Here is a 13,671-nt window from a genome sequence, read left to right on the forward strand (position 1 = left end):
TGTCTTGGGTTGTATAAAAAAATGTTTCAGAATCATCCTGAGGTATATTTTAGTATCAGTGCAATTGAAACAGTGGCTATCTGCAAGGCACTGTTTTTAAATAAATTGTGTAAATAAGCTTGGGTTGGTTTGTTTCTTTCATTTTCAATTGTTGCATTCAAACATATTGTCTTCTCTCTTAGTTAGGTCAAATGTACCCAGAAGAAAAATTGGAGAAATTCATTCCATGCCTAGCTGGTCCAGATTCATTTTACTTAGAAAGAAACCACATGGACCTGGAATCGGACCTTAGGTATGCTTTGCAAGTATTTTATGTCAGTGCAAAAAGGAAACTACACCAAATGGAAACCTGTTTGGGTCAAATACTTGCTGTTAATAATTCTCTCGCTCTTTTGATTGTCTGCATATTGGTCTGTGAATGTTTTGTCAGATTTACTGGGATTTAAGTTTACTGTTAGTTTTATGCACATTTATCTTGACAGCATTTCCTTTGTGTTGAGTAATTATGCTCCAAATGTGGGGTGGCATATCTAGTACCTTCTGGACCCAGTACCATTACTGGCAGTGGCTGTACCTGAATTGCTATTAAACATGTTTAAGTCTTTCAAGCAGTTCTACTTGGTAGGGGGTTTTATTGGCCCCTTGTTTGCAGTTTTAGGAGCCAAAAGGGCCCATCAGATACAAAAATAATCAGCCATTTGTGAAAGTTTATTTTGATAGCACCATCTATTTACCCAGCACTTTACAAAGAACAGGTTTGACTGGTCTTTACTCCCAGTGGGCTTACAAATATAAAAACAGACACAGTGAAACAATGATGGCAGCAATAAACATTCTTCCATTATTTCATTTACCCATTCTTGACTAAATTACAGCAGGGTATTGGGACTAGGGAGCTGTTCTAGAGGCTCCCAGCAAAGGTGTGATTTGAGGAGGCATTTTGGATGGTAGTTGCATGCATAAGGAGAGAGGTAGAATTGTTTCAGGGACCAGGGACCTTTGAGTGGCAATAGTAGTTTGTGATGGATCTGTTAGAGGACAGGAAGCCTGCATATGGAGAGATCCCACTTCATGGCCTGAGTGACAAGAGAGGTGAATCATTTTGGCAGAAAATAATGGTGCCAAGTTCCCTAACAAGCAAGTTTTAAAGTACAAAAAAGGAATCATACTAGCAGCAGAAGCCCAAGTTATAGCTTGTGGTAATGCAGCTCAGATGAGTCTTAAGGACTCCGCTGCAGCTTTTTAGATCCTAACTGGGTCAGAACATTATTTGGCCCCTGAAATGATAAGCCAGGCTCAGTAGATAAAAATAGTTACTCTAGTAGGAAATAGGCTGTATTCTGAGGGCTCCAATCAAGTTTAGAAAATCATAATTTATAGTACTCAGTGGTGTGTTGGAAACAAAATTTCTGTGTATCATTTAGGCTCAAGGAATGTCTTTCTTCACTTTTGCTAGGATTGACAGAACAGCACAAGTAATTTCCCAGGCTGAGACAGGAAGGATGTGACTCTGGTAACAAACCAAATAGTGCATCAACATTTAGTTAGTTTCTTCCCAGTATTGAAATTCATGTTTCGCTGACATGAGCAATATAATAGTAGAAATAACTTGGATCACTGCAGCTATTGGCTTTGCAAGTTGTAAGGACATGAGGTTTCTGGGCTTTTGGGATCAGTTTTAATTAGTCCACCTTTGCTGTACTAACTGGCATATCCATACAGTGATTGCTGTTTCATAGAAGAGTTGGAGTCCAGATTCTTTTTCTTTTTTAAAAAACTGGATTCATTACAAGTTTGAGGCTCCAAAACTGTAGTGCCTGCATTTTTCATATTAATGATTTTCACATGTCCCTGATCACTGTAAAATAAAGCCACAGTCATGGGACCATAGAGATTGTAATTGGGCCAAGGGTTCCAGAAGAGCACATACCAGTTGACTTGCCAGATGTTGTGATTTGGTCTGGATTGTTGAGGTTTGATTATTTTTCTCCCCACTCGTCTGCAAATCAGATACTGCCTTAACAGTTTGGGTCTTGTGATCCCTAGTAAATGATCAGAACTGTGATTAAAAATGTGAATGCAAGAGAAACATATTCCCAATTTGATCTCTTCTCCATTCCTGCTTCTAAGCAGCTTGTGGGACCTTCAAATACTTAGTTGCTTTCAAACAAGCCTGTGGAGAAATTATGACAATATGTTTATATATAGCATGTAGTTAGCATATGTTTCTAGGGAGCTCAGTCTTTTTAATTTCAAGAGAAAGCAAAGCACCGGCAGAGGAGAACATTTAAAAGCCTGTCTGCTGTCTTTGACTTCTGTTGATCTCTTGAAAATTTATTATGAGCAATACTATAAAATATTTCCTCTGCTGAAATTTTCATTGTTCAGAATTCCATCCTTATCTACATGTACACTTCAAAATTTGCCCTCCATTTTAAATATTTACCTTGGGAAGTTTTAAGTGGTTGATTTTAGCCAGTGAGGCCCTAACAGCTTGGGACTAGGTTCTCTCCAAGACCACCTTTTTCCATATAGTCTGCCCAGGTTATTGTAGTCTTTGGATGGGGTTCTTATAATGGTACCATGTCCTGCTGAAGTTTGGCTGCCTGGGGTTTAGAGCAGGGTCTTTTTATGTTATGATACCCACCTTGTGAAATGAGCTCCCTTCTGAATTATGGTGCTGGAGAAGACTCTTGAGAGTCCCATGGACTGCAAGAAGATCAAACCTCTCCATTCTTAAGGAAATCAGCCCTGAGTGCTCACTGGAAGGACAGATCGTGAAGTTGAGGTTCCAATACTTCGGCCACCTCATGAGAAGAGAAGACTCCCTGGAAAAGACCCTGATGCTGGGAAAGATGGAGGGCACAAGGAGAAGGGGACAACAGAGGACGGGATGGTTGGGCAGTGTTCTCGAAGCTACCAGCATGAGTTTGACCAAACTGCGGGAGGCAGTAGAAGACAGGAGTGCCTGGCGTGCTCTGGTCCGTGGGGTCATGAAGAGTCGGACACAACTAAACAACAACACCCACCTTGTGAAATGAGCTCCCTAATGTACCTTTTTGTTTACCCAGATATTTCCTGATTGCTGATACTGAATTTTTCTTTGTTGATGAAATTATGTTTTTTGATTAGTTGACTTTTAACTGTTACTAGTTTCATGGTTCTTCTGTGTATTGTAAACAAATTTTGAGAAAAGTGGCATGCATTTGTACACACGTACACATATACATATATATAAATTGTGAGTTATAGTGCTTGGTTAGCAGCAATACGTACAAATTCAGATTAGATTCAAGTTTTTTTAGCACATTGCAGTGTTAATATGACCCACTTCGCATTTCAGAAATTAGTAGGTGTTTGCGTTTGTTGTGTATACTCCGTATCAAGAGAGAACCATATTCTTCTCATTGACTACTTGTGAGGTTCAGGGCTCCTTGTGACAATTTACACATTGTAACAAATAGCATTTGTCTGTAGGGACCTCCTCAGTATGTGTGCCTGGTATTTCCATAGTGTGTCAAGTAGCTGTTTGTGTCCTGTGTGCTAAAATGCTCATTTTGGCACTCTTCTGTTAAAAGCTGCAGTTTTGATCTTTGTGGTGTAAATGCAAAGACACCATTACTCAGTTGAAATCATTTTTCAGGTATTTGGCATCATTACCTTCCCACATCTGGAAAAATGACCACGTCAAGAAATTTTTCAGCACTTCATCTCACTCCCAGCAATTTCAAAGTTCAAGTGAGTTTTATGATTCATTTTTCCCTATTAACAAACATGTGAATAGACATTTTACCACTCAGGCCTTGTCCAAACACCTGATCTCCTTGTTTTTAGGTCCAGGCAACACTTCCCTTTATAAAGTAGGTACGACGCTGGGTGCTTCCGGAAGGTGAGATGAATTTAGTGTATGTGTGATGTAGGGAAGCTATAGCATGCTATTCAGATTTCTGTATAATGTGAAACATTTTTCACTATCACTTTGAAAGTGACTTCACAGATTGCCCCTTCATTCTTTGTGTGGAATAAATTTGGTATGGCTGGCATTATGTCCTCCTTCTGTTCTGAGCATGTTTAGATGACCCAATGATAAACTCAAAAGACATTCAAAGGTGGCATTTTACTTTGTACAGGTGCTTTATTTCAGTGGAGAGAATTAACACAGAAAATGTTTAGTTGCCTTTGAAAGTCAACACATCACTTACAGTTCTGATGTAAGATTTCCCATGTATATTCTTCCATGGAAACAAATTCCTCAAAACACTTATGAGGATATAAATGCTAACTTAGAACTGGCCTATGAAAAGCAGCTAAAACTCATCCCTACATTTCTATACAAGAGGCTCATGTTGAAGTAAATATGCCGGATGGTTAGTGACTTACTGCATCTACATAATCCTCACTTCTGCTCCCTTTTCTCGGTTATGCCTGTTGGCACTGTCAGATCAGTAATTCCTTAACCTAAGCAGCTGGAGTAACTGTGGCCTTACATTCGCCAGCCCTCTGACTTTTCATTGTTATGCTGGCTCTTCAGAAAGATGGCAAACTGCATCATGGATCAAGGGGACATGCTCTAGGATGAAACGAGAATGTACAGTATTCCTGTTCTTGGTTTGATGCATAGAATAGTTTCTCCTTCTATGTTTGCAGACCTATCTGTGGCGTAGCTGGTATCCAGTCTTCACAGAACAGTCTCCAGCATCATGTGCAGCATCCGACCGCTACACCTGTTGCACTCCCCCACTGCACTCATACAGGTGGGGCTGCATCCTCACTCACTTGCCGCTCCCAGTTGGAGAACTCTTCATCGGTATTGACTCCCAGTCCTCAAACCCCCCAGGAACAAAATGGGATTTTAGACTGGCTGCGGAAACTACGCTTGCACAAGTACTACCCTGTTTTCAAACAGCTCTCAATGGAGAAGGTAGAGTCCTGGCTTGGCTAGGGGGAAACAGTTTGCTGTGTTTGTTTTGCTGTATTAATCTGTGGAATAGAGAGAGAATGCAAATTTTGGGAAAGGCTTAAGACTGATTAGAAATGCAGATGTGTCTTCTTCAGCGATTTGGCTTTCTGGCAAAAGTCTTCATCTAATATTTATAAGTTTCTTTGTGAAATGTTGACACACTACAAGTATTTACCCTCTAAGAAAAGCTGTTGCACATAGATCAAACATCCCTCTATGATGTCTTTTTTTTTCTGGATGCATGAGTATTTGTTCCTAGAAAGCAAAATTCCTCATGTGATCTGAGAAAGAGCAGAGTTGCTGTGCCTTGCTCAAATGAATGTCACTCTTTTTAACAGTTTTATTCACAACTCTGTTCAGATATGTTGTAAGCTAATCACGTTACTCTTGGGGTGTTTTTTTTAATAAAAAAATATATATCAGAGTGCCCTCTAGTGGATTCTTTGCTATATTTTTTTGCTCTTAAATCTAAAGCTCTAATTTGTTTTCAAATACATCATATTGTTAATCTGTGTACAGTGCTTAGCACATCTTAGACACTTTATAAAAGATACATAATGAAATATAAATTGAATTTAATAACAGAATGGGGTATTGTTGTGGTATCTCTCTCTGCTTTTATTAGAAAAATTATCAATATTAATAAGCCTGAAAATAAAGTCTGGGTTGGATGTTCTGAATCTGACAAGTACCTTTAGTCTGCAAATTGACAAATAACTACTGAATAATTTTACATAAAATTGGATGCTGAGACAACCTCAGTTGTTGAGTAGCTTGACAAAATAACAGAAATGATCAAGGGCATGCATCAGTAGCAACAGCTCAACAAAACAAATTTAAAAGCTGATTTTGCATGGAAGCCACAGGGTCCCCAAATCTGTTGCTCATCTCTATACTAGGATGCTGTTAAACACTTGTTTGTCCCTAGAGCCTTAGTTACTGTGATAACACCTCATGAAACTAATGAATATATCTAATCTATTTTGCTTTAAAACTAAGCAAAATATGTAAATTAGCTATATTCACTAGTTTCATAATGAAGCTTCTGTCAAGTATGCCATATTAGACAGCATTTTTAAATGCATACTATAAAATTGACTTTCCCTTTTTTTCTATCTAAGTTCCTGAGCCTTACTGAAGAAGATCTGAATAAATTTGAATCCCTTACAATGGGTGCAAAGAAGAAGCTCAAGACCCAGCTAGAGTTGGAAAAGTAGGTATTAAAGAAAACTGGCTTCTTCCATGTTATTTCAGGATCTTTTCCTCCTAATTTTTCCTGTAAAAATGCTTGCTGTGGACTTTGCCTAAGGAAAACCCAGAGGTAGGACTGGGTTAATTCAGCACTAGTTGAATTAAAACTTTGTTGCATTTATACCCCATGCATGTGTCTAGAATGATAAATCTAAAAATACCAGTAGGTTATATGCAATTAATTTTTACTCAAGGGAGACCCATTGAAATTAATAGAATAGAACCTCTTTAGTGGGCTTACTCTAAGTTAGTTGGATACCACATATACTTTAAATTAGAGAACCTATTCAGATTTAAATCCAAGTTTATTTTAATAAATTGCTTCCCACACTTCCCTTTTCATTCCAGGGAAAAGTCTGAGAAACGGACCCTCAATCCAGCTACATCTCCTTCCTTGAGCACTGGGGTGGCCAGAGTTCCTCCTACCACTCATATTGGTCCTATCCAAAGCATTCGTGGTAACCATACAGCAGGTAAACAGGCTATGAAGTTTGAATATGTATATTTCCTACACAGGGAAGATTGGCGCTTGTCTAATTCTTGTAACATACTGGATAGCAATGTAGTTCAGGATAATCATACTTAGAAGAGTAGACCCATTGAATTAATAGACTCAAGTTAATTACTTTCCATGGATCTATTTTTGAGCCTGGCTAACAATGGCTATCAGCCAAATGTACTTGGGGGTCGCAACAGATTTTGTCTGTCTAAAGATGACTTAACAGTACCATTCACATTACTTGATTTTTCTTCTTCTCTTCCCCGCCTCCACAAGAGTTACGTGTCGATGTTGATCAGCCAACCCTCTCAACCCCCCGCGAAGGAAGCTCTTCAGAATACTCCAGCTCCTCTTCTAGCCCCATGGGAATCCATACCCGGGAGGAGAGCTCAGACAGTGCTGAGGAGAATGAGAGACGTAAGGAAAGCTGTCTCGTTGTGTTGCAGCATCTAACGCATTTAGGTGACTGGTCGTACCTGACATCTGTCTATCTTGTAGGTTTAGAGGTCCACTTGGAAGCCTCAGAAAAGGAGAAGCCAGTAATGTTATTGAATCACTTCAACTCCAGCTCAGCCAGGCCCACTGCTCAGGTTTTACCAGTGCAGAATGATGCCGTGTCCAGTCCATCCGGTCACCACACCTTGCCAGTACAGATGATAGCTGCGGGCTCCCCTCACATCACTCCAATTAGAATACTGAACTCTATGCACAAATCAGAGCGAGGGAATACAGACATGAAGCTCCTTTCGTCATCTATGCACTCGCTTTTGTCTTTAGAAGACAGGACAAAATTCTCATCTGGCACACCTCGAAGTGGCATCAAGATGGAGAAGAGCTTTGGAAGTACTGTTGTGGATGGGATGCCAGCCTCTCCCCATCAGCCCATGCAAGTGCTCTCTGGAGTTTCTGAAAATGGCTCCTCTACACCTTCAATTAACTTTGGTCCAAGGACCAAAATGGTACATGCTTCCACTCTAGACAGAGTGGTGAAAACAACCCAGCAGCCGGGAATAATAGTGGAAACAAGCACCACAGCCACTGTAACTTCCAGCACCGTCTTCCATGTGGCACGACCCCCCATAAAACTCCTGGTATCCTCTTCGGTTCCTACTGATTCAACCATTGTGGGGCAGTCTTCCTGCTCCAGTAATATGCAATTCAGTGTGTCCCCAGCAATAATAAACCCCCGGACTGCTCTCTATACAGCCAATACCAAAGTGGCCTTTTCTGCCCTGAGCAGTATGCCAGTAGCCCCAATGCCCAGCAGCAGCTTCTGTGCAAATAGCAACACTGCCTCTTCTAGCAGTCACCCCTCCACATCCTTTGCAAATATGGCAAACCTACCCAGTTGTCCTGCTCCCAGCTCCAGCCCCACACTTTCATCAGCTGCCGAGAACAATTTCTACAACAGCAGTAGTAGTGGCTCAGGAGGAAGTATCCCAGTACCAAATCAGAATCACCACCATCACCACCACCATCAGCAGCAGCCTCCTGGATGCATGGTGTGCAGTTCCTGTGGCTGTAGTGGGAACTGTGGTTCAAGCGGCATGACTGTCAGTTATGCTAATTACTTCCAGCACCCCTTTTCCGGACCGTCAGTGTTTACTTTCCCATTTCTGCCCTTCAATCCACTGTGCAGCAGTGGCTACATCAACACACAGCAGTACAACAGCAGCTCAGCCTTCCCTATGGTTCACTCTCCTTACAACAGTGGCATAACACCAGACTCTGTCATGAGTGGGCAGTCTACGTTTGCAGTGCCACCAATGCAAAGCTTTATGGCAAGTACAGCAGGGGTGTACCAAGCACAGGGGATGATGAGCAACAACAGTGGTACAGGCCATAAAAAGAATGGGAATCTGTCCTGTTACAATTGTGGAGCCAGTGGTCACCGAGCTCAAGACTGCAAGCAGCCACCAATGGATTTCAATCGACAAGGTTAGGAACATTATTGGCTTGCCAGAAGTGCAGTTGGTAGATTGCTCAGAATACAGGTTTGGCTGCTTGGGGAAAGGGGGTGGTAGATAAAGGAAAATCTGAAAATGGTCAGTAATTTAAAGTGATGGCAAGTCTGAGCATGTACAAGTGGAATCCACTGTAGGTCTCACACTTTGCCAATAGTTTGTACTCTTGTGGATGAGCAGTAGCCCTCTGAAGCAAACCTGAGAGAACCAAAGTACAGGAGTGGTAAAATGTTGCTCTGCCATGAGCATGCAGAGCCCAGATAGTTTTGTGGGGTAATAAGGGGTTGGTTTCTTGTGGTAGCAAGCTTTGAGATTGCTCACGCTCAAAACTGGTATCCATGGTGTCTTGCCTTATTTCACATCTACTGCTAATATGTTCATTCCTTATCTATGAACAGCATGGTGCTCAACTGTGTGGTGTGTCATTGCTTGTGAAATGTAGACTTCACAAAAGTCTTACACTTGCTGACTTGTATTTCTCTTCTCCATGCAGGTACATTTCGGTTAAAATATGCTCCACCAGCTGAAAGTTTAGATTCCACAGATTGACAGTAACTCCATGGACTTCATTTTTTGTGTTGGCAAAAGCCCATGGAGTAATTACAGAATTTCAAATTGGAATCTGAGAAGTCCACTTGTTGAGCTTATTAACATTATTTTTTTAATCCAAAGGTGCTCTACTTCACTACACTAGGAAGAAACTGAAGCTTAGGGGTTTATCAAACCCATTTTTACTGATTTGCCAAAATTATAACATGGATCTTAAATGTTGGACCTTCCAGATGGGAGGTGAAACTGGCCAACTACCCTTTTTTGTTGTAAACAAACTCCTGCACTTTTGCTGAAGAATGTTGCCATACTTTGATCTTCTGTGCTGGAAACTCGAACTCCCGGGCAGCTATGTTGTAATCTGGAGTGAGAGCTAGAGGTTGACGGTACAGTAGCCATTTGCCTGCTGGACTCTGACATTTGAGGCTAGGTAAACATGTCTACTTTTTCTCAAAAACTAATCAGGCACTACACTCTGGGATTTTAAAGGATTGCACTACAGAAGAATGTATAATTCTATCTGCACTTTTAGCAGACTGAGATCAGTGCGAGAGACGTTCCAATGGTTGGAAATAGGCACCAGCAGGCTATGTGAACTTCTAATAAAGAAATCTTAACCCTCCCTCTCTTCCAAAAGAACAAAGGTAGACGTTTCAGTTCATTCTAGAAATGGTTATGCTATGCTTGTCGGCATTTATTTGTCAGTCATGGATTAAACTTACGTTTCCAAGGGTCTAGTGCCAGAGACTGAGCTCAAACAGGTCTTTAAAAAAATACTTTTCCTCTACAACTTTCAAATCTTACCATATATTAGTTTCTGCCACAGGAAACAGTACTCTACCTTTGAAACAGAGTTTTAAAACACAGACTCCTGCAGCAGAGTTTGCAAGTTGTTGCTTTACTTTGCATAGCAAAAGTCTTTCTACAAGGGCTCTTGCTTACAGGATATAGAAGTCACAAAGTAAGAAACAGCTGTACATCTTACCCACAACTCGGGTTTGTAGTCTGCCTCCTTTATTTGAAATACGTAGAGTATTGGCTTTGATGTTAACTAGTTAGAATTCTTTTCCACTAAAGTCAGCAAAGCTCAGAACTGAAACATTGTAGACCTACCTGGTCAAACGGAGGCATACCTTTTTGTATTCATGCTGAATTGGTTGTAGCTATCTTCTTTCATTGATAGGGCTGAAGTTTAAACTGCCCCACATAGGACATTTTAGTGGCTGTGCACAATATGTTACTATGGAGGTGGCAAATGAGTATTTCTGCTTGAAAGTATTGTATGGTTGAAGGTGCAGGGAGGTGGGGTTGGCTGTATCACTGCACTGCATATCCATGAGGTAGTAAAACAGTGGATCTTGTGGAAATAATGGTAGGATTGACAGAAAACCAGGTACTCCACTATTGTTTTCTATATCATCAGAGATAAGCTCTATTATCCTTACCTGTTGCCTTTAAAAACAAACTGGTGTATTCTCTTGGGTGTAGGCATTCAATGGGTTTTGCATATTCAACTCTGGGAGAAGCTTAGCATGAGCTTCCTGCCATTTCTCAGCTTCATAGAGACCAAGTCCAAAGTTGTAAAAACACATGGTTTGTAGCAGCCCTACATCCAACTTCAGTTATTTCTATGCAATGAAGTGCTAGACTTTCATATCCTCAGTTTGGCTTTACCAAAACAGTATTACATATAGGGTTAGATACAGCCCACAATATTTAATTATGCGTGTAATGACTGAACTTCTGAGACGGCTAATAGAGGTGGATACCATTAGGAAACTTGTAAAACTACCAGAGGTAATGAGAACTGACAGAGCAATTTACTTTGCCTTAATGACCTTGATTGACATCAGCAGAAACATGCCACTCTGTACTAAATCTGTCAGTTATTGTTTACTCTTAAAAGTTGGGAGCCTTTCCATTGGCCCAAAATGTGCCAAAAGCCAAATGTATCAGTTCTTAAACAGAAATAACCCAACACCATACAAACTTTCCAGGATCAACAGAAAGCCTTTATCAGGCATTTAAATTGGAAAGTTTCTAGAAACATGGCCCATGAGCGGTATGATGTTCAGAAATATAGTTTCCATTCATATAAAAAGAAAGCTGTCTCAGCTAACTGTTGGGCTGTCAAACAAAACTTTTTAACTTAACTAGTGGACAAGTGGAATTACCAGGGGAAAGCTTTGGAGAGCCAATTGCCTTGTTCGTTTCTAAAGGTAAACTGAGACATACAGAGGCAAGCCTACATAGTGACTTAATTTTATTAAAGCTGTTCTCTACTATTACATCCACAAAGTGGCTGCCAATGTTTCATACAGGCAGAGGACTTTGAAGCAAGACTCAAGTGCAAGAGGAATGGACACTAGCTGCATAGATCATAGTTTGGCTGAAACTTTACACTAGAGAATGTAACTTGCGTCATGAAGAGAGCATAAAACAGAACCATCAAAAGCCCTTGTCTGTATGAAACAAACTATGTACTAAAAACTGGCATGGCAAACTGCTGGAGATTTGCTATTTGCATATAACTAAGGTTTTAACTAGGCATGACTTAGTTAATGGTAAATTTCTCGAGCAGTATGCGGGCCCATGCCTGAACAAAGAAGGGTCTTTCTTAATTATGTCAAATCCTTTTTTCCATGCCAGCCTAGAATTCTGTTAGAGACACCCAAATGTAAGCCACCCCAAGTAAAAGGCAAGTTATTGAATGGGTACAATACCATTTTATGGGAAAAGCCCTAAACTGAGGCCAACTTAATTATTTTAAGGTGGGAGGGAAGGGTGGGTATTTTGTTTTGCTTCTGAATAGACACTTATAAGCCTCTTAAGCTGCTTTACTTAGATATGGCCAAAGGCAGAATTAAAATAGTAATTCAGAAAGCAACAAATATTCAAACAATTTTTACTCTTCCAACTACCTTTGGAACTATTTCTGCATACTAACTTCTTATAAACATAGGAAGAGCCTATGTCTTGCAGCACAGGTTAACATCTTTCTTTTCAGAAATAACTTTCCATTAGGAATGAAGGAAACACCTCTGCCCATTTCGAGCCATTTCTTTTACATTATATTACAAATGTGCATGTAACTTTATATAAATATTAAAAGTTTTGTAAATATTTAATATCCACCTAATTTGATTTTGAATTGTAAATGTCAAGTATTCTGGTATTTGAATTTTTATGTTTTATTATACTTTGTTAAAGGTAAAATTGTACATTTTTAGAATGTTTTTATCTGAGTAAATTTAATGTACTGAACAAAAATTAAAGACTATAGTAGTGTCTTTTCAGACATCCTCACTTTTAATATTTTTTTTCCATTTTCAGTGGGAGGCTAAAGAAAACTTACTGCAAGCGCAGCAGGTTCAACCAAAGGCTAACATAAACATGCATTGTCTCAAATGTGGCAGCTGTAGACAGGTACTGCAGAGCTATCCAACAGCATTATCTGCAAGTTGTCCATTTTAGGTAGGTGCTCTGAAGGGTACAGAAAAGCCACACTGCAGCCTGGGATATCAGTTTCTTCCGTCAGGAGCTTTTCCATGTTCTCATACAGGTACTTAATTCTCAGTTTCATTTGGAATCCAGTATCTTGCCCACACTCAGAAAGCAGGCAGTGTTGTTTTTGATAGCTCAAGCATCTTCACAAGTGTCATTAGTATGGCCACAGAATCTCCTACTATTGTGACAATGTTCTATTCTGCAACAGTAAAGGAATCTGAGCCAAAGTTGTGGGAGGCTGAAGGCTTTTGTTCAATTCTGTCTACTGCTCTTCATATACAGCATTAAGATCGTTTTAAAATGGACTTGTATATAAGCTTAACTTCTAATCAAGTTGAGATGGAATCATCCATTTCAGCACTTTAAAAAACAAAAGAAAAATCAACATTTATACAAGAGCAGCCATTAGCCCATTGTAAGGATGGCTGTCTTATGAAGAAATAATAACTGAACAGAAGACTTTAAAATTTTACAGTGAAGTAAAAGCTCACAGTGAACTTGTTAGAAGCAAGCATTGAACAGATGCATGCAAAGGTAGAAACTGCATGTCATATTGATATTTTACAGCATGTCAAGATTTAGCCTCTTTTCTCCACATAATAAAAATTTGTTTGCTATAACATATAATTAAATTCACATGCATTAATATACAAGGATAAGTCTTAGCTTACTACATTTCACTGTATAACAAATGGGGAAGCAGGACACTATCTGAATTACTTTCCTTTTGCACAGGACATACCCTGTTTACAGCAAAATTTAAGTCCCTATGCAACTGACTGGAAGCAGTGATCAAACTTCTTTGCAACTTTAGATATTGCCCAGTCTAAAACAAAGGGAAATTCTTTTTGAGTTTTGATAGTTTGAATGCAGCTAAAGGAAACAAGAGCTTTCTGCCAACAAGGAAATACAAAAATGTTCTTCATGTATTCCAATGAAAA

The 13,671-nt window shown here is 39.7% G+C and overlaps 2 protein-coding genes across 3 annotated transcripts in view; one reads left to right on the top strand and one right to left on the bottom strand.

The window, feature by feature from the left end:
- ZCCHC14 (zinc finger CCHC-type containing 14) overlaps window positions 1–13,543 on the top strand; it is a 37,972-nt gene extending 24,429 nt beyond the window's left edge. Inside the window, exons 5-13 of one of the 2 annotated variants that reach the window (XM_083626236.1) lie at window positions 183–292; window positions 3,644–3,738; window positions 3,835–3,889; window positions 4,648–4,921; window positions 6,082–6,173; window positions 6,560–6,684; window positions 6,987–7,127; window positions 7,209–8,648; window positions 9,168–13,543. In XM_083626236.1, coding sequence (XP_083482362.1) covers window positions 183–292; window positions 3,644–3,738; window positions 3,835–3,889; window positions 4,648–4,921; window positions 6,082–6,173; window positions 6,560–6,684; window positions 6,987–7,127; window positions 7,209–8,648; window positions 9,168–9,223 — 2,388 coding nt within the window. In that variant the 3' untranslated portion in view covers window positions 9,224–13,543. Of the gene's footprint in view, window positions 1–182; window positions 293–3,643; window positions 3,739–3,834; window positions 3,890–4,647; window positions 4,922–6,081; window positions 6,174–6,559; window positions 6,685–6,986; window positions 8,649–9,167 lie in introns of both variants that reach the window. The other variant, XM_083626235.1, reaches the window with a different exon arrangement.
- The window catches only part of FANCA (FA complementation group A), a 257,965-nt gene that overhangs the window by 116,508 nt on the left and 127,786 nt on the right, over window positions 1–13,671 (bottom strand). The window lies entirely within an intron of this gene.

This window comes from Podarcis filfolensis (assembly GCF_964270895.1).
Source record: "Podarcis filfolensis genome assembly, chromosome: 8".
NCBI lineage: Eukaryota > Metazoa > Chordata > Lepidosauria > Squamata > Lacertidae > Podarcis > Podarcis filfolensis.